This window comes from Lipotes vexillifer, unplaced genomic scaffold (assembly GCF_000442215.2).
Source record: "Lipotes vexillifer unplaced genomic scaffold, Lipotes_vexillifer_v1.1 scaffold422, whole genome shotgun sequence".
Classification (NCBI taxonomy): domain Eukaryota; kingdom Metazoa; phylum Chordata; class Mammalia; order Artiodactyla; family Lipotidae; genus Lipotes; species Lipotes vexillifer.
Genome location: NW_006779087.1, coordinates 2,114,806 through 2,139,980, shown reverse-complemented (window position 1 = coordinate 2,139,980; position 25,175 = coordinate 2,114,806). Strand labels below are relative to the sequence as shown.

The window sequence follows — 25,175 nt, the reverse complement described above, 5'->3', positions numbered from 1 at the left end:
GATGAGTTAAGACAAGTGCCCTGTCCTCAAGAAGCTTAGAGTCAAGTTGGGGAGATGGATGAGTAAAGCAGCCCCTCACATGAGAACACATTGAGATGGTGGGAGGAAAAGGCATGGGACCCAAAATCAAACTGGAGAGTTAAGAAAGTTCTTTTTGGAGAAAGTGACTTATGGGATGTTTTAGAGAACTGGTAAATTTTAGATGAAGGTAAAATTCATCTAAATTCATGAGATAGGGGTGTTCTGGGCAGAGGGTACAGCTTGTAGAAAGGCACAGAGGCAAACAGCCAGGCGGCTCAATGTGTAGAATTGGGTGGGAGTGGCTTGTAGAGGTTGGAGCTATAGGGCTTGTAGGGCCAGATCATGAGAGCCTTGACTTGCATTTATTTATTTAAAAATTTTTTTATTGGAGTATAGTTGATTTACAGTGTTGTGTTAGTTTCAGGTATACAGCAAAGTGAATCAGGTATACACACATACATATATATAATATATATATCCACTCTTTTTCAGATTCTTTTCTCATATAGGTTATTACAGAATATTGAGTAGAGTTACCTGTGATATACAGTAGGTCCTTGTTATTTTTTTTAAAGATTTATTTTTAAAATTTTATTTATTTATTTTGGCTGTGCCAGGTTTTAGTTGTGGCACGTGGGATCTTCGTTGCAACATGCGGGACCTTATAGTTGTGGCATGCAAACTCTTAGTTGCAGCATGCATGTGGGATCTAGTTCCCTGACCAGGGATCGAACCTGGGCCCCCTGCATTGGGAGCCCAGAGTCTTACCCACTGGACCACCAGGAAAGTCCCAGTTATCTATTTTATATATTGTAGTGTGTATATGTTAATCCCACTCTCCTAATTTATCACTTCCTCCCACATTTCCCCTTTGGTAACCATATGTTTGACTTTGAGATCTGTGAGTCTGTTTCTGTTTTGTAAATAAGTTCATTTGTATCATTTTCTTACGATTCCACATATAAGTGGTATCATATGTTGTCTTTCTGTATCTGACTTACTTCACTCAGTATGATAATCTCTGTGTCCATCCATGTTGCTGCAAATAGCATTATTTCATTCTTTTTCATGGCTGGCTGATATTCCATTGTATATATGTACCACATCTTCTTTATACATTCATCTGTCGATGGACATTTAGGTTGCTTCCATGTCTTGGCTATGGTAAATAGTGCTGCAGTGAGCATTGGGGTGTATGTGTCTTTTCGAATTATGGTTTTCTCTGGATATATGCCCAGGAGTGGGATTGCTGGATCATATGGTAGCTCTATATTTAGTTTTTTAAGGAACCTCCATACTCTTCTCCATAATGGTTGTACCAGTTAACATTCCTACCAACAGTGTAGGAGGGTTCCCTTTTCTCCAAACCCTCTTCAGCATTAACTGTTTGTAGATTTTTTGATGATGGCCATTCTGACCGGTGTGAGGTGATACCTCATTGTAGTTTTGATTTTCATTTCTCTAATAATTAGTGATGTTGAGCAGCTTTTTTAAAAAAAATACTAATTAATTAATTAGGTTGCACCAGGTCTTAGTTGAGGCAGGTGGGCTCCTTAGTTGTGGCTCATGGGCTCCTTACTTGCAGCCTTTGGGCTCTTTGGTTGCAGCGGGTGGGCTCGTTAGTTGCGGCTCACGGACTCCTTAGTTTCGGGATGTTGAGCATCTTTTCATGTGCTTTTCGGCCATTTGTCTGTCTTCTTTGGAGAAATGTCTATTTAGATCTTCTGCCCATTTTTTTATTGGATTGTTTGTCTTTTTTGATACTGAGCTGCATAAGCTGTTTTTGTATTTTGGTGATTAATCCCTTGTCAGTCACTTCGTATGCAAATATTTTTTCCCATTCTGTGGGTGGTCTTTTCATTTTCGTTTTGTTTATGGTTTCCTTTGCTGTGCAAAAGCATCTGTTTATTTTTGTTTTTATTTTCATTACACTAGGAGGTAGATCAAAAAAGATCTGGCTGCGATTTATGTCAGAGAGTGTTCTGCCTATGTTTTCCTCTAAGAGTGTTATAGTATCGGCCTTACATATAGGTCTTTAACCCATTTTGAATTTATTTTTGTGTGTGATGTTAGAGAATGTTCTAATTTCATTCTTTTACATGTAGCTGTCCAGTTTTCCCAGCACCACTTATTGAAGAAATTGTCTTTTCTCCGTGGTATCTTCTTGCCTCCTTTGTCATAGATTAGTTGACCACAGGTGCATGGGTTTATCTCTGAACTTCCTATCCTGCTGTTTTGATCTATACTTCTGTTTTTGTGCCAGTACAGTACCTGTACTCAGAAAGCTATAACATGCTGATGAAAGAAATCAAAGATGACACAAACAGATGGAAAGGTATACCACGTTCTTGGATTGGAAGAATCAGTATTGTCAAAATGACTGTATTACCCAAGGCAATCTATAGATTCAGTGCAATCCCTATCAAATTACCAATGGCATTTTTCACAGAACTAGAACAAAAAATTTGTAAATCTGTATGGAAACACAAAAGACCCCAAATAGCCAAAGCAATTTTGTGAAAGAGAAACAGAGCTGGGGGAATCAGACTCCCTGACTTCAGACTACACTACAGAGCCTTGCATTTTAAGCTAAGGATTTTGAACTTTAACCCGAAAGCCATGAGAAGCCATTAAAGGATTTCAGGCAGGAAGTGATTTTTTATTTAGCTTCTAGAGGCATCATGGAGGACAGATTGAAGGGGGTGGGGCTGAGGTCACTTCATTGAAGTAAGGAGTGATGTGTACAGAAGCAATGGAGGGAGAAAGGAAGGCTTGGTGTCTTATTGGTTGTGAGAGGTAAGAGAGAGAGAAAGCTAGGATGATGTCTTGGTTCCCAGCTTGAGTGACAGTGACAAAAAGTGATTTTGCTATTCACTGAGATAAAAAAAAATACAGAATAAGGAGCAGATTGGCATAAAGGAGAGCCATGGTCAGATATTGGCAGATTTTTATGGCAATGGGAACTGGAGGCATGAATGGAGAGTGGTGATGAATTGGTTTACAATGCAGTCCAGCCTAGTTAGAGAAGGGACTCAGTGTTGGTTGGTAGCCCAAGATAGATGAGACTCATTCGAGGTCTCCAACTTGAAGAACAGGTGTAGTGGGAGAGGTGAAAGGCTGGAAGGCTGCGTTTCAAGAAAGAGACTGAAGAGTTTAAAATTTTCTACGTGGTGCTGTGGAGGTGATGACAATATGCTTAGACAGGTGTTTGGCGTGTCTGTTTCTCTCTAGAAATGGTGTGTTTATTTGTAGGAGCATTTTTTCCCAGGAGTGGATCTGTATCTTTCATCAGACTCTCAAAGAATCTCTTAGGACCCCATAAAAATTAAGAATTGGGGGGCTTCCCTGGTGGCACAGTGGTTGAGAGTCTGCCTGCCGATGCAGGAGATGTGGGTTCGTGACCCGGTCCAGGAGGATCCCACATGCCGCGGAGCGGCTGGGCCCGTGAGCCATGGCCGCTGAGCCTGCGCGTCCGGAGCCTGTGCTCCACAACGGGAGAGGCCACAACAGTGAGAGGCCCGTGTACCGCAAAAAAAAAAAAAAAAAAAAAAAAAAAAAAAAAAAAAAAGAATTGGGATTAGTTAGCACCATCTTAACCTAATTCTCACATTTCAGACATACCTGTCATGCAGGTGCTGTGTGAGCAGGAGGCAAATATTTCTTTATAAAATTTTACTCAGAAGGGCCCTACACAACATGAAGGGAAGAAAATAAAATCACAGTGGTAAAAATGTAGGCTGACAGGTTAACAATTCATTAATATTGTCCATTTTCTCCAGTGTTTCCTCCCACTTTTATTAATAATATTTGGGCAGATGAGGTTGTATGCATTGGCAAGCAGTTTGGTATATGGCATCATTTATATTTATAAATGTGTGTGTATTTATCTTACTGTTTCAGCCTTTTTTTTTTTTTTTTTTTTTTTTTTGGGCCGTGCTGCATGGCCTGTGGGTGGAATCTTAGTTCCCCGAGCAGGGATCAAACCCATGCCCCCTGTAGTGGAAGCGTGGGGTATTAACCACTGGACTGCCAGGGAAGTCCAGCCTTTGATTTAAAAAAAAAAAAAGTTTTTAGATTTCTTTGTTCCTAAGCTTCGGTGGACAATAAAATGGAAAAAAAGCTCTTCCTCTGGGATCAGAATTAATAATCTGTTCCTATAACCTAAGAGGTGACACAGAATTTGAATGGAGTGCTGCTTCTGTTATAGTCTTAATACTACCTGCTTAGCTTGACAGGTAAAATGGGAGCCAAGATTAGAGGTACTTAGAAAATCTCGTCTGTATCCGTAACATTCCCTGTAGGAGTTATTTGCAGTAGCTGAAGCAAGTGCATCTCATCTCATTGCAGGTGCCAATTTTTTATTGTCAGGTACAAAAATGAGAGCTTTGCCAAGTTATTTTTTTATGGAAGGTTTCTTTTTAAAAATGCTGCATCTTCAGAAAACATTATAGTGTATAATAATCTGGTCGATTGGAATTCCAGGATGACAGGTATAGAAGTAAAGTATCTTTTCTGATAGGAAAATATACTTTATTCCTCTTGCAAATGCTTAAGGAGGCAAGGGCTTGACCAGAGTGAGGGGCCTTGTGGAGCAGTTTCAGTGCTTTTACTAACCATGTTACATCTCATTTCATCCTCACAAAAATCCTAGGAGATGTGGGTACTGTTGTTCTCTTATATTAAATGAATAAAATATTAGTAAGATGCAATGATGAGGTTTGGATTCACAAATTCTGACTTGGAACCCCATGCTTTTTCCGCTGGACCACAAAGCTGGGAAAAGCGTTGAGGTGTCAGTTGACAGATGGCCCTAAATGCAAAGTTGAGTCTTATGCTGAGTGGGAATGGTCAAATAAAACTATTCTGGAAATTATGAGCTCATGCTCAGGAAGGGGTGATAAAGGTGTGGAGGCATGGAGACCAGTTTGAAGCATTTTCTGGTATGAGAGATTATGACTTGGGTGAGATATTGGTGCATGCCTAGGAAAAGCCACTTCTTTGTACCCCAGGAGAGTTGTTTGCTGAGCTTCTATTTTTCCATGGGGTGTATTGGGTGAAGGAGGGCAAAGAAGGTTAAGTCGGTTATAAAAGGAGTGTTTTTCTGCTACTGTATCCAGATGTCGTATCTCCTCCTCACCTTAGAGCAACTTCCCTGTCATATCCTTGAATCAGGCGACACCTGGCAAGTTCCGACATAAATAGCTTATCACTTCAGCCATCCCCACTCAATTTATACATATGGTCATCCGGGCATTAGTTCTCGTGCTAAGATGGTGGCTGTGGAAGTGCAGTAGAAGGGACCAGTTGAGAGGTATATAGAAGAGGCAGGACCTGACAGTGAATCCATTGGCAAGTACTTTCTGAGCACCTGCCGTGTAGTACACACCATATCTGGCATATGCGGAAGAAAGGAAGAAGAGATTGGTGGATATGAGTGAGTGCTAAGTGATTTCTCAAAGAAGCAGCTTCCTGAAACAGCCAGAGAACGCTTTCTAGAAGCATCACGTTGCCTGGTCCTTGGGAAATAATCATAGATACTGAGGCAGTTGGAAAGTGTTGCTTACTTAGGGAAGCAGAGAGTGAATTCCTTTTTGAGGTGTTAGGTCTGAGGTATCAAAGGCATGGAAAGCGTGAGGTTTAGAAATCTTCACGTAGGTGGTGGTTCACAGCCTGAGAGTACAAGAAACTCTTAAGGGACTGTATACAGACTGAATGAGTCTTAGGGGATCATTCAAGAGAAATGGTGGAGGAAGAAGGAAACAGTTACAGAGACTAGGATTCGGAAGACCTTGAGAAGCAGGGCAGCACAGTGAGGAGCTCTGGGCTTTGGAGTCAGGTGAGCTACGTGGGAAAACCAGAGTGGCCACTCACTATGTGGCCTTGGGCAAGTAACGGAACATCCACTGGTCTGGTCTGCTTTCTCCTTTGTCAGATGCAGATAATTATACCTGCCTGGTAAAGTTATGAGTACTATGTAAAATAATTGTGTAAACTTCCTAGCATAAAGACGGCATGTAATAAATGGGAATTTTTATTATTAGCTGTTAAACTCATGGAAAAAAAGGATCATTCCAAGGAGAAAGTTGACATCAGGGTCAGATACATTTTAAAGATTGAGAAGGATGCAGCCTGGGTTGCACTATGGGATGTGAGAGATTTTTACCTTTAAGAATGGTGAATTCTGAATGGTGATTTCCCTTGTTCCCATGTAATTCTCTGCAGGTTTCCAAATAGTTTCCTTTAGAAACAAATAATGCCTTACTTGATCTGCGTATTACTATTTTTTCTTAACTGAACTAGAAATTGGGAACATTGGCCACTCTATGTTCATTTACTGTGTCCTTAGTTAATATAACTTCTGCCCCCAATTCTCTGGTGATTCCATGGTTCAGGGAATTCTGGTTATTCTTTAATATAGCCTGAATGCTTTTGGTTTTAAATTTTGAGGTATTTAAAGTGAAGCTTATGGAATAGTTTTATTTTTTGCTTTTGTTGACATTAGTCTGCTGTGATTCATTGCACCCTCAATTGCCTCAACAGATAAATAAGAATTGAATTTCAGTTACGTTAAGCTCTGTGTTTTCTAAAGCAATACCAAAGAGAAGGGCTTACGTTAGGGTCAAGAGTACAAAAGGAACTATTATGTAATGATTGCCTCAACAGATAAATAAGAATTGAATTTCAGTTACGTTAAGCTCTGTGTTTTCTAAAGCAATACCAAAGAGAAGGGCTTACGTTAGGGTCAAGAGTACAAAAGGAACTATTATGTAATGTTTGCCTCACTTTCTATTCAAGTGTGAAATAGGTAGGAATTCAGGAGAAGCAATTGGAATATCAGAACAGTTAGGAACAGAATATAATAAATATATATTATATAAATATAATAAAATTTAACTGTTTTGTTTGTTGTCGTTGTTAGCCATTAAAATAAGTGTTGAGCTCATGGACCCAGGGCCTTAACAAAATTAGGAACAAGCTGATGGAATAGTAGCCATCCCCAAATCTGCCCTTCAGTCTCTGGTGCCCAGCCCTGCCTACTTCCTTTCAGTTCCTTGAACATACTGTGTTTCTTCTTTTTATTGTGTCTGTGGCACAAGCTGTTCCATTAGGCTGAAATACTCTTTATTCATCGTCTGGAATTCAGTTCACACGTCACTTCCCCAGGGAAGCCTCTGACCCTCCCCCGAGGAGGGTCAGATTCCATTCTCCTGTACCCTGCACTTCTCTCTCTTAGAGAGCACTGATCACAACTGTATGCTCCACCAGGGCAGGGAACAAGTCTAGCTTATTCAGGGCTCTAAGCCAGTCACTAAGAGCAGAGTACACAATAGGCACTCAGTAAATATTTGTCGAATGAAGTTCAGCATTTATTAAGCACCAAGTACCTCACTTCATTAACTCCTCAGAGTAACCCTTTTAGGTATTCTTATCCCCATTAACAGATGAGGAAAGTGACACTAGAAAAGTAACATGCCCCAGGTCACATAGTCAACGAATGGCACAGCCAGAGCTTGACCCATGTCACTTTGATGCCAAAGCCAGTGTCCTTTTTTCTTTTATTTCTCTCATTGCGTGCTATTATCCCACTGAAAAGCCAGTGTTCTAAGCGTGGCACTACGTGATGTACCACAGAAAAGCCGGCAGAGGGTCTGATCAGAATGTAGCTTTGTACTTATAATGCACATTCGTAGTGTGCCTTCGTGCTTTCCCCAGTCACAGGCTCTGCTTTCATTTGGAGGATACACAGCTCTCCATGTCTCAGTGCACATGGTCTGGGTGAGCTCAGCCCTAGGGACGAAGCATTGTGCCAATCAGTATGACTCATCCCATTGAAATATGATGATTGACTCAGGGGTGGGCTTGGGGCCTAATATTGTCAATAAGAGCCAATTGAGACTCAATCTAGAACTTTGGTTGGAGTCTTTGCAAAAGTGGACTTGATCTTTCCAACTGGCCATGGGCCCTGGAAGCATGGAGATTGGCATTACTTCAGAGACTCACCACCTGAAACAGAGGGGAGGGCAGATGTGACCCTAGACACTGTCTGGCTCCTGATAACATTATCTGAGCCTTGCTCAAGCTGTGCCTGAGGTTTTCTGCCCGAATACTTTTCACTAATTTGAGTCAGTGGAGTCCTTTTTCTGCATAAGCCTTTTTGGATTGGGAGTTCTGTCACCTGCAATCAAGGGAATCTAACCAACACAGGACCTAAAAGACACCGGACATGTTTTGACTCTTTTCTGTTTCCATTTTGCACAGGCTTAGGTCACTTCCTTAGGCTCTTTGAATGATCATAAACGTGTGTTTTCTGGGCCTGGGGAAGAAAGCAGTGAGAAGGTAATACGGCAGCGATGCTTGTCAAAACAGGTGTTGTGGTTTTAGGAATCGTGGCCCTAGGACTTGCTCAGTAACTTGTGGAATGTAAGAAATTTCACTTACTTATTTTTCTGCACCTATAAAGAGTGAGGATAATATTTGCTACACTGGGGCTTCCCTCGTGGTCCAGTGGCTAAGACTCCACGCTCCCAATGCAGGGGGCCCAGGCTCGATCCCTGGTCAGGGAACTAGATCCTGCATGCTGCAACTGAGATCCCATGTGCCGAAACTAAGACCTGGGGCAGCCAAATAAATAAATATTAAAAAAAAATTTTTGCTACCCTATTTAAACAAGAGGGAGTTGATAAGAATGTGCCTAGTACTTTGTACTTTGGTATGGCTCACCTTTCAATGTGGCAGTAACACTTCACCATGTCAACCTGTGGCTTTTCATATTTCTCAATCCCTAGACTGACCTAACCAGTAGTGAGGTGGGTAAATAAGGAGGCTCCTACTTTTGGAAGACCATAGAGGGAGCATATTCATGTTCCATAGCTCAGGAGGCCATAGATGCATGTCCTAACCTCACTGAAACATTAACTGTTTTCACGCTCAAGAGAGAATAGTACTGCTCTATGGATTTCACAAATGCTGCGGAGCAACTAAGCCCATGCGCCACAACTACTGAGCCCTCGTGCCACAACTACTGAGCCCTCACGCCGCAACTACTGACGTCCACGCACCTAGAGCCTATGCTCCGCAACGAGAGAAGCCACCACAATGAGAAGCCTGTGCACTGCAATGAAGGGTAGCCCCTGCTCGCCGCAACTAGGGAAAGCCCACGCGCAGCAACGAAGACCCAACGCAGCCAAATAATAAATAAATAAATAAATAAATAAATAAATAAATAATATCTGCTAGCTGTATTTAGAGTTATCTGGCTGTGGAAGAAAAAATCTGTATGTTCAAATAGCTTAATTTTCCACAGTGAAGGAAAGCCCTCCCAGAGACACTAAGAAAAATGAAACCAAGCCAGCAAAGATATAAACCATTAATTTTATTTCCATTCCTAAAATGTCTGTGAATTTATTGATTTGATATTTAAAGTACTCTGCAAAATCATCTCAGAAAATATTCTAAATTTATTAAAATGCATGCAAACTATTGCTGAAAATTCTAAGTCCTCTTATTGACCAACTTGTTTTCAAAGCACTTGTGATGATTTTCCAAGGTTTCCATGGTTACAGGGAACAAAGAAATCATCTTGAGACCAGAGTGGAAATTTGATCAGAATAATCCGAACAGTATTTCTCTACCTCTTTACAGACTCACAGCTCGCCTATTTTGAGGCGGCTCTTACAAAGCGTATCTAGTTATTCAAGGTTTCTCTAATTACAGTGGGCCTTTTCTTTGCCTGCAATTTACTACATTCAGCAAAGTATACGTTAGATAATAAGGAAAATGAACGCAAGAACTCTAACTGCTTCACGTAGCTTTATGGATATACTGAAGTGTGAAGTACAAACTTCATCTTAAGAATTGAAGACTGGAATGCAGGGAAACAAACTGTGGTAGAATACCAGAATAAAAAACATAACAAAGCTGGGCAGAACTAGGTGTGGCATCCTGGTACATTAATTTTGAAAGCCAGCCCAATGATACTAAGGACAACAAAAATATTCAGTTTTCCTTTTTTTTTTTTTTTTTTTTTTTTTTTTGCGGTACGCGGACCTCTCACTGTTGCGGCCTCTCCCGTTGCGGAGCACAGGCTCTGGACATGCAGGCTCAGTGGCCACGGCTCACGGGCCCAGCCGCTCCGCGGCATGTGGGATCTTCCCAGACCGGGGCTCGAATCCGTGTCCCCTGCATCGGCAGGCGGATTTTCAACCACTGCGCCACCAGGGAAGCCCCGATTCAGATTTCTTTAAAAAAAAAAAATCTGTGCTGTTTAGGTTTGGAGTTTTCAACTAATTAGTATTTCTTTATTTAGTTTGTGAATTATTAAGATTTTTTTGGGACTTCCCTGCTGGCGCAGTGGTTAAGAATCCACCTGACAATGCAGGGGACACGGATTTGAGCCCTGGTCCAGGAAGATCTCACATGCCGCGGAACAACTAAGCCCGTGCGCCACAACTACTGAGCCTGTGCTCTAGAGCCTGTGAGCCACAACTCCTGAAGCCCGTGCACCTAGAGCTTGTGCTCCTCAACAAGAGAAGGCACCACAATGAGAAGCCCGCGTGCCGCAACTAGAGAAAACCCACGCACAGCAACGAAGACCCAACGCAGCCAAAGATAAATAAATAAATGAATTAATTAAAAAAAAAGATCTTTTCACATCTCCCTCTTCAGAGTCTTCTTTTGAGTGATTTAACTGCTAATTAGCATCAACCTCTCAAAGAGAAGGTAAAATTAAAATCTGTTGGGTAATAATTTAAATAAGACAGAAAAAATTTGAAGTTACTGAATAAAGTAAGGTTTGAGGATAATGGTGGACTTCAATTATGAAAGCCCATTGTTTCTTTTAAGGGAGAGTTCAAAGCTGTTTTGTTTTGTTTTTGATTCTTTGGGAGACAATAGAAAATAGCTAAATAGGTTATAACATAAACTTTTAGTGATGAAATTCAAATTTACCTGAAAAAGGGGGTTCCCTTCTCCCAATTAGTTTTGTGTGTGTGTGTGTGTGTGTGTGTGTGTGTGTGTGTGTGTGTGTGTGTGGCTGTGTTCCATCTTCATTGCTGTGTGCAGGCCCTCTCTAGCTGTGTTGAGCAGGGCCTACTCTTTGCTGTGGAGCATGGGCTCTAGGTGCACGGGCCTCAGCAGTTGTATCTCGTGGCCTCAGTAGTTGTGGCTCGTGGGCTCCAGAGCACAGGCTCAACAGCCGTGGCACACGGGCTTAGTTGCCCCACGGCATGCGGGATCCTCCGGACCAGGGATTGAACCTGGGTCCCCACATTGGCAGACAGACTCTCAACCACTGCACCACGAGGGAAGTCCCCCAATTAGTATTTTAAGTGTAAAACCCAAACCTTAAATTATTCGAGCCCTTCAGGTCTCAACTCCTATTTCACAGCATAGCCGTAGATGTGAGGGCGCAGGAGCTCCCAGGACAGGGGTGCCTGTAAGTGCTGCAGCTTCAGCTTGGAGAAGCGGGCGCACTCCAGGGCCTTCCAGCTCTCTCTGGTCAGGTGGCATCCATCAAACAGAAGGTACCAGACAGGATTCAGGACCTGTTGCCAGAAGTAATTCCAGGTTGAAGGCTTAGCTGCTACATGCTCCATGAAATAAAAAGCTCCTCCCTGAGAAAGAAAAGAAAAAAAAAAACACATCAAGGATTTTAGTTTGGGGGAAAAAAATTTATAAGATGATTTTTTAAAATTAATTAATTAATTTATTTATGGCTGCACTGGGTCTTCGTTGCTGTGCGCGGGCTTCCTCTAATTGCGGTGAGTGGGGGGCTACTCTTCGTTGCAGTGCACAGGCTTCTCATTGCGGAGGCTTCCCTAGTTGTGGAGCATGGGCTCTAGGCGCGTGGGCTTCAGTAGTTGTGGCTCACGGGCTTTAGAGCACAGGCTCAGTAGTGGTGGCGCACAGGCTTACTTGCTCCAAGGCATGTGGGATCTTCCCGGACCAGGGCTCAAACCCGTGTCCCCTGCATTGGCAGGCGGATTCTTAACCACTGGACCACCAGGGAAGTCCTATAAGATGATTAAATGTCAGATTTCAGTGGCCCCAAAGGCCAACTTCATGAGAAGACATGGAGAAATTCAAACTTACTACGGTACTATTCTGGTTAATAGTGTCATCTTCTGTCAGATTTTATACGGAGTTGCCAATCTATGTTTTCTGTTCATAAAGGTAATAATAATAGTTAGAATTTAAAGCAGTTACTGCATGCAAGATCCTGTCTGTAAGGCCTATCACATGTTAACTCAATCCTTACAATACACTTATTTGGTAAGTATTATTATTATCATTCCTATGTTCTACAGATGAGGAAACAGAGTCACATAGAAAATACACAACCTGCCCAAGGTCATACAGCTTACAAATGTCAGAATCAGGTTTTTACCTTGGGTGGTCTGGCTCCAGAGGCTGGCAATACTGTCTCACCAATATTATTTTAGAAAATTCAGAAAATACAGAAAAGTTTAAAAAGAAAAACAGTCAATCATCTTTTATCACCTCGAGACAGCTACTGTGAAGATTTTGTGGAAGATGGTGGAGTAGAAGGACATGCACTCATTCCTTCTCATGAGAGCACCAGAATCACAACTAACTGCTGAACAGTCATCGACAGGAAGACACTGGAACTCACCAAAAAAGATATCCCACATCCAAAGGCAAAGGAGAAGCTGCAGTGAGATGGTAGGAGGGGTGCAATCAGAATAAAATCAAATCCCATAACCACTGGGTGGGTGACTCACAAACTGGAGAACAGTTATACCACAGAAGTCCCCCCACTGGAGTGCAGGTTCTGAGCCCCACGTCAGGCTTCCCAGCCTGGGGTGTCTGGCAATGGGCGGAGGAATTTCCAGAGAATCAGACTTTGAAGGCTAGTGGGATTTGATTGCAGAACTTCGACAGGACTGGGGGAAAGAGACTCCACTCTTGGAGGGCACACACAAAGTAGTGTGCACATCAGGACCCAGGGGTAAGGAGCAGTGACCCCATAGGAGACTGAACCAGACCTACCTGCTAGTGTTGGAGGGTCTCCTGCAGAGGCGGGGGCTGGCTGTGGCTCACCATGGGGACAAGGACACTGGCAGCAGAAGTTCTGGGAAGTACTACTTGGCATGAGCCCATGCCCCCCCCCCCCCCACAGTCTGCCATTAGCCCCACCAAAGAGCCTGTAGCCTCCAGTGCTGGGTTGCCTCGGGCCAAACAACCAACAGGGAGGGAACTCAGCCCCACCCATCAGCAGACAAGCAGATTAAAGTTTTACTGAGCTCTGCCAACCAGAGCAACACCAAGCTCTACCCACCATCAGTCCCTCCCATCAGGAAGCTTGCACAAGCCTCTGAGATAGCCTTATCCACCAGAGGGCAGACAGCAGAAGCAAGAAGAACTACAATCCTGCAGCCTGTGGAATAGAAACCACATTCAAAGAAAGACAGACAAGATGAAAAGGCAGAGGGCTATGTCCCAGATGAAGGAACAAGATAAAACCCCAGAAAAACAACTAAGTGAAGTGGAGATAGGCAACCTTCCAGAAAAAGAATTCAGAATAATGATAGTGAACATGATCCAGGACCTTGGAAAAAGAATGGAGGCAAAGATCAAGAAGATGCAAGAAATGTTTAACAAAGACCTAGAAGAATTAAAGAACAAACAAACAGACATGAACAATACGATAACTGAAATGAAAAATACACTAGAAGGAATCAGTAGCAGAATAACTGAGGGAGAAGAATGGATAAGTGAAGTGGAAGACAGAATGGTGGAATTCACTGCCACAGAACAGATTAAAGAAAAAAGAATGAAAAGAAATGAAGACAGCCTAAGAGACCTCTGGGACAGTATTAAACACACCAACACTCACATTACAGGGGTCCCAGAAGGAGAAGAGAGAGAGAAAGGACCCGAGAAAATATTTGAAGAGATTATAGTCAAAAACTTCCCTAACATGGGAAAAGAAATAGCAACCCAAGTCCAGGAAGTACAGAGAGTCCCAGGCAGGATAAACCCAAGGAGAAACACGCTAAGACACATAGTAATCAAATTGACAAGAATTAAAGACAAAGAAAAATTATTAAAAGCAACAAGGGAAAAACAACGAATAGCATACAAGGGAACTCCCGTAAGGTTAACGGCTGATTTCTCAAAAACTCTACAAGCCAGAAGGGAGTGGCATGATATACTTAAAGTGATGAAAGGGAAGAACCTACAACCAAGACTACTGTACCCAGCAAGGATCTCATTCGGATTCGACGGAGAAATCAAAAGCTTTACAGACAAGCAAAAGCTAAGAGAATTCAGCACCACCAAACCAGCTCTACAACAAATGCTAGAGGAACTTGTCTACATGGGAAACACAAGAGAAGAAAAGGACCTACAAAAACAAACCCAAAACAATTAAGAAAATGGTAATAGGAACATACATATCGATAATTACCTTAAGTGTGAATGGATTAAATGCTCCAACCAAAAGACACAGGCTTGCTGAATGGATACAAAAAGAAGACCCATATATATGCTGTCTACAAGAGACGCACTTCAGGACACATACATACTGAAAGTGAGGGGATGGAAAAATATATTCCATGTAAAAGGAAATCAAAAGAAAGCTGGAGTAGCAATACTCATATCAGATAAAATAGACTTTAAGATAAAGACTGTTACAAGAGATAAGGAAGGACACTACATAATGATCAAGGAATCAATCCAAGAAGAAGATACAACAATTATAAATATATATGCACCCAACATAGGAGCACCTCAATACATAAGGCAGATGCTAACGGCTATAAAAGAGGAAATTGACAGGAAAACACAATAATAGTGGGGGCCTTTAACACCTCATTTACACCAATGGACAGATCAGACAGAAAATTAGCAAGGAAGCACAAGCTTTAATTGACAATAGACTAGATAGATTTAATTGATATTTATAGGACATTCCATCCAAAAACAGCAGATTACACTTTCTTCTCAAGTGCACACAGAACATTCTCCAGGATAGGTCACATGTTGGGTCACAAATCAAGCCTTGGTAAATTTAAGAAAACTGAAATCATATCAAGCGTCTTTTCCAACCACAACACTATGAGATTAGAAATAAATTACAGGGAAAAAAACGTAAAAAGCACAAATACATGGAGACTAAACAGTACATTACTAAATAACCAAGAGATCACTGAAGAAATCAAAGAGGAAACCAAAAAATATCTAGAGAAAAATGACAACGAAAACATGATGATCCCAAACCTATGGGATGCAGCAAAAGCAGTTCTAAGAGGGAAGTTTATAGCAATACAATCCTACCTCAAGAAACAAGAAAAATCTCAAATAAACAGTCTAACTTTACACCTAAAGGAGCTAGAGAAAGAAGAACAAACAAAACCCAAAGTTAGTAGGAGGAAACAAATCATAAAGATCAGAGAAGAAATAAATGAAATAGAAACAAAGAAAACAATAGCAAAGACCAATACAACTAAAAGCTTGTTCTTTGAGAAGATAAACAAAATTGATAAACCTTTAGCCAGACTCATCAAGAAAAACAGGGAGAGGACTCAACTCAATAAAATTAGAAATGAAAAAGGAGAAGTTACAACGGACACTGCAGAAATATGAAGCATCCTAAGAGACTCCTACAAGCAACTCTATGCCAATAAAATGGACAACCTGGAAGAAATGGACAAATTCTTACAAAGGTATAACCCTCCAAGACTGAACCAGGAAGAAATAGAAAGTATGAACAGACCAATCACAAGTAATGAAATTGAAACTGTGATTAAAAATCTTCCAGGGCTTCCCTGGTGGCGCAGTGGTTGAGAGTCCGCCTGCTGATGCAGGGGACACGAATTCATGCCCCGGTCCAGGAAGATCCGACATGCCGCGGAGCGGATGGGCCCGTGAGCCATGGCCGCTGAGCCTGTGCGTCTGGAGCCTGTGCTCCGCAATGGGAGAGGCCACAACAGTGAGAGGCCCGCGTACCGCAAAAAAAAAAAAAAAAATCTTCCAGCAAACAAAAGTCCAGGACCAGATGGCTTCACAGGTGAATTCTATCAAACATTTAGAGAAGAGCTAACACCCATCCTTCTCAAACTCTTCCAAAAAGTTGTAGAGGAACACTCCCAGCCTCATTCTACGAGGCCACCATCACCCTGATACCAAAACCAGACAAAGATACTACAAAAAGAGAAAATTACAGACCAATATCACTGATGAATATATATGCAAAAATCCTCAACAAAATACTAGCAAACAGAATCCAACAACACATTAAAAGGATCATACACCATGATCAAGTGGGATTTATCCCAGGGATGCAAGGATTCTTCAATATATGCAAATCAATAAATGTGACACACCACATTAACAAATTGAAGAATAAAAACCATATGATCATGTAAATAGATGCAGAAAAAGCTTTTGACAAAATTCAACACCGATTTATGATAGAAACTCTCCAGAAAGTGGGCATAGAGGGGAACCTACCTCAACATTATAGAGGCCATATACAACAAACCCACAGCAAACATCATTCTCAATGGTGAAAAACTGAAAGCGTTTCCTCTAAGATCAGGAACAAGACAAGGATGTCCACTCTTGCCACTATTATTCAGCATAGTGGCAAGGAACTCCTAGCCATGGCAATCAGAGAAGAAAAAGAAATAAAAGGAATACAAATTTGAAAAGAAGTAAAACTGTCACTGTTTGCAGATGACGTGATACAATACATAGAGAATCCTAAAGATGCCACCAGAAAACTACTAGAGCTAATCAATGCATTTGGAAAAGTTGCAGGATACAAAATTAATGCACAGAAATCTCTTGAATTCCTATACACTAACAACAAAAAAATCAGAAAGACAAATTAAGGAAACAATCCCATTTACCATTGCAACAAAAAGAATAAAATACATAGGAATAAACCTACCTAAGGAGGTAAAAAACCTGCACTCAGCAGACTATAAGATACTGATGAAAGAAATGAAAGATGACACAAACAGATGGAGAGATGTTCTTGGCTTGGAAGAATCAATATTTTGAAAATGACTGTACTACCCAAAGCAATGTACAGATTCAATGCAATGCCTATCAAATTACCAATGGCACTTTTTACAGAGCTAGAACAAAAAATCTTAAAATTTGTATGGAGACACAAAAGACCCTGAATAGCCAAAGCAATCTTGAGGGAAAAAAATGGAGCTGGAGGAATCAGACTCCCTGACTTCAGACTATACTACAAAGCTGCAGTAATCAAGACAATATGGTACTGGCACAAAAACAGAAATATAGATCAATGGACAGAATAGAAAGCTCAGAGAGAAACCCACACACCTATGGTCAACTAATCTATGACAAAGGAGGCAAGAATATACAATGGAGAAAAGACAGTCTCTTCAGTAAGTGGTGCTGGGAAGACTGGGCAGCCACATGTAAAAGAATTAAATTAGAACACTCCCTAACACCATGCACAAAAATAAACTTAAAATGGATTAAAGCCCTAAATGTAAGACCAGACACTATAAAACTCTTAGAGGAAAATGTAGGAAGAACACTCTTTGACATAAATCACAGCAAGATCTTTTTTGACCCACCTCCTAGAGTAATGGAAATAAAAACAAAAATAAACAAATGGGACCTAATGAAACTTAAAAGCTTTTGCACAGCAAAGGAAACCATAAACAAGACGGAAAGACAACCCTCAGAATGGGAGAAAATATTTGCAAATGAATCAACAGACAAAGGATTAATCTCCAAAATATATAAACAGCACATGCAGCTCAATATTAAAAACACAAACAACCCAATCAAAAAATGGGCCGAAGACCTGAATAGACATTTCTCCAAAGAAGACATACAGATGGCCAAGAGGCACATGAAAAGCTGCTCAACATCACTAATCATTTGAGAAATGCAAATCAAAACTACAATGAGGTATCATCTCACACCGGTTAGAATGGGCATCATCAGAAAGTCTACAAACAAAAAATACTGGAGAGGGTATGGAGAAAAGGGAACCCTCTTGCACTGTTGGTGGGAATGTAAATTGATACAGCCACTGTGGAGAACAGTATGGAGGTTCCTTAAAAAGCTAAAAATAGAATTACCATATGACCCAACAGTTCCACTACTGGGCATATACCCAGAGAAAACCACAATTCAAAAAGACACATGCACCCCAATGTTCGTTGCAGTACTGTTTACAATAGCCAGGTCATGGAAGCAACCTAAATGCCCATCGACAGACGAATGGTTAAAGAAGATGTGGTTCATATATACAATGGAATATTACCCAGCCATAGAAAGGGATGAAATTGAGTCATTTGTGGAGATGTGGATGGAGTAGAGACTGTCATACAGAGTGAAGTAAGTCAGAAAGAGAAAAACAAATATTGTATATTAACGCACATATGTGGAATCTAGAAAAGTGATACAGATGAACCGGTTTGCAAGGCAGAAATAGAGACACAGATGTAGAGAACAAACGTATGGACACCAAGGGGGGAAAGCGGGGGTGGGGGTGGTAGGATGAACTGGGAGATTAGGATTGACATATATACACTAGTATGTATACAGTAGATAACTAATAAGAATCTGCTGTGTAAAAAAAAAAAAAAATCAAAAAAACCGAAAAAACAAAATTAAAAAAAGATTTTGTGTATACTTTTATATGAATATGTATTTTTTTCTAAAACTAGGATTGGAATATACATTCTTTTTTATAATCTGTTTTATTTTATTTATGTATTTGAGTATTATTCTAAAAGATGGTTTAAAAAAACCTTTATGCAATATTTCACACCACTGAAGTTACCATCTCTTAATTAACCATTCTCATTTAGGCTATTTCCAATTTTACATTGTTATAAATACTGTTACAGTGAACATCCTTCTCCATAAATGTTTGTGACCATCTGTAATTATTTCCAAATAAATAACTTGCTAAAAAGTGGAATTGCTGAATCAAAAGTCTGTGCCTTTTTAAAGATTTTGGTACAGGTTGTCAAATTGCCCTTTGGAAAAGTTGTAGCAGTTTGCATTCATACTAGCAATAGATGTGAATGCCCATTTCCAATAAACTCTCATCAGTACTTTTTTCTCCTATATCTTTGTCAATTTGATGTGTAATATGGTATTTTTTATAACATGCATAGCTTTAATATTTGTAATCGTAACATCTTTTACTAAACCTTATTGATTATTTGGATTTCTTGTTTTCTGATTTGTCTGTTAATGTCCATTATCAGTTTTCTTCTTTTTTTCTTTTTTCTTTTATTTATTTATTGGGTTGTGCTGGGTCTTAGTTGTGGCAGGTGGGCTCCTTAGTTGTGGCTCGCCGCTCCTTAACTGTGACATGCTCACTCTTAGTTATAGCATGCATGTGGGGTCTAGTTCCCTGACCAGGGATCGAACCTGTGCCCGCTGCATTGCGAGTCTTAACCACTGTGCCACAGGGCAAGTCCCCACTATCGGTTTTCTAATAGGCCATTGGGTTTTTTCTTACTGATTAGTAAGGGCTTTTAGTATAATTAGACTACATATACTACAGATGTTTTCCCTTGTTTGTTGTTTGCCTTTTAATTACAATTTTTTAAACTTCCCCTTCTTTTATTAAAAAAAAAAATCTTTAAATTCATCTGAGTATTGTTCTTAGGCTCTGCTTTGCAAACCTGTGGGTGTCTGAATCCATACCTAGTACTGCCTGGGATTAAATAACCATGTCTTATACTTTTTTTTTTTTTTTTTTAGTTCATGTCTTTTATTAACCAATATACAATAACCTGTCTTCTGGTTTGTTGAAACAATAGGTCAGACAACATTTGCCACAATAGTGTTTGTCAAAGTGGCTGGCCATAAAAACTCCACACCACATTTATCTGAAGGGCCTTCCCGATGAAGGTGACTGCTTTTGCCATTCTGATCCACCTTAGAGTATTTCAGGACAGCCAGCTTAACCTTCTTTCTCTCTCTCTCTCTCTCTCTCTCTCCTCTTTTTTTTCTTTTGGCCGTGTGGCTTGTGGGATCTTAGTTTCCCAACCAGGGATCGAACCTGGGCCCTCCGCAGTGAGAGTGCAGAGTCCTAACCACTAGACCGCCAGGAAATTCCCAACCCTCTTTCTCTTATGCATGTTCTTCTTGGGAGTGGTGTAAGACTTCTTCCTTTTCTGGGTACCAGCACGAAGTCTCAACAAAAGATGAAGAGTAGACTCCTTTTGAATGTTGTGGTCAGACAAAATACGTCCATCTTCCCGTTGCTTGCCAGCAAAGGTCAGTCGTTGCTGGTCAGAAGGAATTACTTCCTTATCTTGGATCTTGGCCTTTACATTTTCTATCGTATCCGAGGGTTCGACCTCGAGAGTGATGGTCTTCCCTGTCCGGATCTTCACAAAAATCTGCATCCTGGTGGCGGCACCACCACAGATGGTGGATCCAAAAAGCCTATGTCTTACACTTTTGTACCATTGTCACAGGATGTAAACGATAGGATTTATTTTATTAAAATACTGAATCATCTAAAAGTGTTACTAAATTCATGGTTATATTTTGTCATTAGGTATTTTATTTGGTCAGTGGGTGCTGTGTGTAAATTACTGTCATATAGGAGTTAGTAACTGCTGCTTTCATCTAGGACGGTCCTATACATATAGGTCAAGTCTGGACACAGTAGAGGCTACACATTATTAAGGAGTCTTCAGAAATTTTCTACTTCTACCTCTGGGGTGAAGGGGGAAACGGACCAATGATTACCTCCCAAACCCAGGGTGACTGTCCCACTCTCCTTAGCCTCTTCTAGCCTCCCTAGTGTTGGCTGTCCCAGGCAGAGTTTAGAGATGGAGTTCCTCCAAATCTATGGGTAAGTGTAAGACCTGTGTTCAGGAATGGAAAACTTGAAATTTCCTGATTGAAATATTTTTTTCCATAGAAGAGGACAGGAGAGAAGAGGTGATCCAGGCCTGGGTAGGTTGCTGATGCCCTCTGGGTTACACAGGTTAAGCTAGAGATGCCTGTTACCCATTCAGGTGACTGTCGAGTAGACAGCTGGATATGAAGATCTGGGGTTAGAAGGGAGATCTGAGCTTGATACTTAGATTTGGAAGCCATTTGTGTATGCGTGGTAATTGAAAACATTGGGGTACATGAGATTGCACAGGGGGTGTATATAAGTGAAATGAGAGCTAAAAAAAGAAACTCCGGCGTTTAGGGGATGGGCAGAGGAAGAAAAGCCAGCAAAAGTGGTAGAAATGTTGAAGTCAGATAAAAAGCCCCAGTGACAAGCACTGTGGTACAGTGATAAGAATATTTGCATTAAAGTCAGACATAGTGGCTGTGTAACTTGAGGCAAGTTTCTTAACTCCTCTGGGTCTGTTTCCCCAATCCAACATGAAGGCAAAACCTGCTTTAAAGGACTGTTTCCTACATGAGAATGTAGGAAAGCTCCTGGTTCTGTTCAGCAGAGAATGGGTGCTTCGGAGGAGCTAAGGAAGGCTACCAAGAATTTGATCCCCTAAGGGCACTCTCAGGGCTTAAGCCAGAGATGACCGTTATTTGCTTTGCAGAGGTGTTGTGAGATTAGTAACACTGTAAGCAAAACATCTAACTGTGCCCAGTCTTAGGACACAAGAACCCAGGATCTGAGTATCAGAATCAGACTTTTTTCAGTTACTACTTTGACGTTGGCCTATCCTTGAGCCAAAGACAGAATTACAGTTGGCCCTCAGTCTCCACAAGTTCTGCATCCTTGGATTCAACCAAATGCAGATCAAAAATGGAAAAAATCCAGAGAGTTCCAAAAAAGCAAAACTTGAATTTGCCACATGCTGGCACCTGTTTACATAGCATTTACATTGTATTAGGTATTATAAGTAATCTAGAGATGATTTAAGGTATATGGGAGGATGTGCATAAGTTATATGCAGGTACTGCACCATTTTATATAAGGGACTTAAGCTTCTGTAGATTTTGGTTATCTGTGGAGGGGACAGGAAGGGACCCCGAGGAAATTGAGGGACGACTGTATATTATTGCCTCTAAACACTATCTTCAAGTCCTTTTCTTCCTGAGGAACTTCCTCTGTTAGAAAATAAAACTGGGGATTACAGAACATCCATTTCCTCTAGTATAGTAAATTCAAATGTTAAGATATCCATACTTGAGACTTCCCTGGTGGCACAGAGGTTAAGAATCCGCCTGACAATGCAGGGGACATGGGTTCGAGTTCTGGTCTGGGAAGATCCCACATGCCGCGGAGCAACTAAGCCCGAGTGCCACAACTGAGCCTGTGCTCTAGAGCCTGTGAGCCACAACTACTGAGCCCGCATGCCACAACTACCAAAGCCCATGCGCCTAGAGTTTGTGCTCTGCAACAAGAGAAGCCACCGCAATGAGAAGCCTTCACACCGCAACTAGAGAAAGCCCACACACAGCAACAAAGACCCAACGCAGCCAAAAATAAACAATAAATTAATTAATTAATTAAAAAAAAGATATCCATACTTTATATTCACCTATGTTTAGAATAAAACTATTTTAAACTAGTTTTTAAACAAACAATAAAGGTAATATGTGAAAATTACATATAGGTATAAAGAATTTCGAACTATACAGAGAGGTATAATATGAAAAGTAATTCCTTCCCCTCATCCAATTCCCTTCCCAAGAGGTAACCACTGTTAATAGTTTCTTGTGTATCATTCCCATTAACATAAATACTTATATAGGTATATTCTCACACACACACACAAATGGACTTATACTGTATATAATATTCTATGCTTTCATTGCTTTTTAATTTAACACTGTCTCTTGAGATAGTTTTTTCATATCAACATAGGAAACTCTTCCTTGTTCTTTTAACAGCTGCACAGAAATCCTTTATACGATGCGACAATTTACTTAACAGCCTCCTACCTCCTATTGCTGGATGTTTAGGTTATTTCCAATTTGTGTTATTACAAATACTGTAATGAATATTTTCGCATATGAATGAGTTTTTGCACATTTGTGCAGTATAGGTATAGGAAGAATTCCTGTTGGATGAAGGAGGAAGTGTCCTTGAAAATTTGATATTATCAAATTGCCCTCCAAAGAGGGCATTTCCTCCAATTGGGGTAATCCAATCCCCCAAACTCACCCCAACACCATATTGAACTTAAAAGTCTCTGACAGTGTAGTAGGTAAAAATAGTATCTTGCTTTAATTTCTTCTTAATTGAAGTGTAGTTGATTTATAATATTATGTTAGTTTCAGGTGTATAACATAGTGATTCAGAATTTTTATAGATTATACTTCATTTAAAGTTATTAAAAAATAATGGCTATATTTCCCTGTGCTGTAGAATATATCCTTGTTGCTTATTTTATACATAGTAGTTTGTATCTCTTAATCCCACACCACTATCTTGCCCCTCCCCCCTTCCCTCTCCCCTCTGGTAACCATTAGTTTGTTCTCTATATCTGTGAGTCTATTTCTGTTTGTTATATACATTCGTTTGTTATATTTTTTTTAAGATTCCACGTATAAGTGATATCTTGCTTTAATTTGTTCTTTTATTGAAAGACAACATTTATATCATATATTGGCTATTTTTATTTATATTTCTGTTCCTGTGCTTTGCTTACTTTTCTCCTTTTTAAAAAACTGATTTAAGAATTCTATTGATCTTGATTTGTAATGTCTTTTATTTTTTTTATTAAAAATTTTTTTTAATTAATTAATTTAGTTTTGGCTGCCCTGGGTCTTTGTAGCTGCACGCAGGCTTTCTCTAGTTGCTGTGAGCGGGGGCTACTCTTCGTTGCAGTGAAAGGGCTTCTCATTGCAGTGGCTTCTCTTGTTGCAGAGCATGGGCTCTAGGCTCACGGGCTTCTGTAGTTGTGGCACGCGGGCCCAGTAGTTGCAGCTTGCGGGCTCTAGAGCACAGGCTCAGTAGTTGTGGCACACGGGCTTAGTTGCTCCGTGGCATGTGGGATCTTCCCGGACCAGGGATCGAACCCGTGTCCTGCTTTGGCAGGCAGATTCTTAACCACTGGACCACCAGGGAAGTCCTGTAACATCTTTTAATATGAAGTTAATGCATTATCTATCATCCTTGGCAAATATTTTTTATAAACTTTTTTGTACTTTAAGTTTTTTTATACTCCTTTTTTTCTCTGCAGGAGTTCTAAAATTTTACATATTCATGTATTATCAATCTTTTCCTATATAGCTTCTTTTCCACTCTAAGATTTTTTTTAAAATTCAGCAGTGTCTTCTCTAGTAGCTGTACTTTTTATGTTAGGGTGTTTGATCTACCTGAAGTTGATAGGGCTGCCCTTGGTGATAGTGGTTACTACTTACCAGCCCTCACACCCTGTACTCACCGGCCTCAGCACTCTGCACACTTCCTGGAGGATCCGCTCCTGGTTCTGCACGGAGCACAGGACCAGTGTGCAGACCACCACATCCATGGAGTCGTCGGCCACCTGGTGCAAGTCCTCCCCGGCAGCCACCAGGAAGTGCTCAAACTGCAGGTGTCGGTTCTCAGCAATGCTCTTGATCAAGAACTTCTCAAAGTTGGGGTTGGGATCAATACAGGTCACCCGGCATCCAGGCGGGTAGAACTTGAAGTTGGGCCCTGTGCCACAGCCCAGCTCCAGCAGGGAGAGCTTCCCGGAGGGGCCTGCGAACTCCTGTAGATTGCTGAAGAGCTCCTGCTTCTTGCTCGCCATCTGTTCGTTGTACATCACAGTGAACCTTGCCAAGAAGTAGGGGAGCGATTTTTTGCATATCCGGTTCCACAAGCCCAGGAAGTCCAGCAGGTACATGGGAAATGCCAGGATGCAGACGGCCAGCCGGAGGATAAAAATGGTCAGCGCCATCACTCAGAAGAGAAGAAAACAGGTCAGCAGTTAGAGGCCTGACTCCTTTAATTGCAGGAAGTAGGTTTCTGGCCACATTCCAGAGCCAATCAGCTGCAGAGGAAAGAGCTGGTTGTGCTGGGAAGACGCGGCTGAAGTAAAATCTCGGGCAAGAGGCCCATTTCACCCAGTTAATAGATGTGTGCCAGAAGTTGCCTCATAGCTTACTTTTCATGAAGTAAAATGAGAAGGTTCTCAGCTTTTCCTTAGAAGGAAGGCTGATTACAACCCATTATTACAAATCTATTCCTGCTTGGAGACTACTGCAAGTTTCCT

The 25,175-nt window shown here is 40.9% G+C and overlaps 1 protein-coding gene, 1 non-coding gene and 1 pseudogene across 2 annotated transcripts; all 3 read right to left on the bottom strand.

The window, feature by feature from the left end:
• Window positions 1-11,396: 11,396 nt before the first annotated feature.
• On the bottom strand, window positions 11,397-24,860 carry TMT1A (thiol methyltransferase 1A). The gene is made up of 2 exons (XM_007452301.1): window positions 24,363-24,860; window positions 11,397-11,633 (listed from the first exon to the last, which is right to left on the bottom strand). Exons 1-2 carry the CDS (start codon window positions 24,858-24,860, stop codon window positions 11,397-11,399), a joined length of 735 nt encoding a protein of 244 aa, XP_007452363.1.
• Window positions 19,769-20,405, bottom strand: LOC103080203 (ubiquitin-40S ribosomal protein S27a pseudogene; annotated as a pseudogene).
• TRNAE-CUC (transfer RNA glutamic acid (anticodon CUC)) lies at window positions 20,036-20,108 on the bottom strand. Its single transcript has one exon. It is a non-coding gene; the product is annotated as a tRNA-Glu (tRNA).
• Window positions 24,861-25,175: the final 315 nt, after the last annotated feature.

Bases quoted from the DNA above. Each gene is read 5' to 3' on its own strand.
- TMT1A (XM_007452301.1), bottom strand. From the start codon at position 24,860: ATGGCGCTGACCATTTTTATCCTCCGGCTGGCCGTCTGCATCCTGGCA. The intron at 11,634-24,362 runs GTGAGTACAGGG...TTTCTTTCTCAG, and splicing joins TGTGCAGAGTGCTGAGGCCG to GGAGGAGCTTTTTATTTCAT.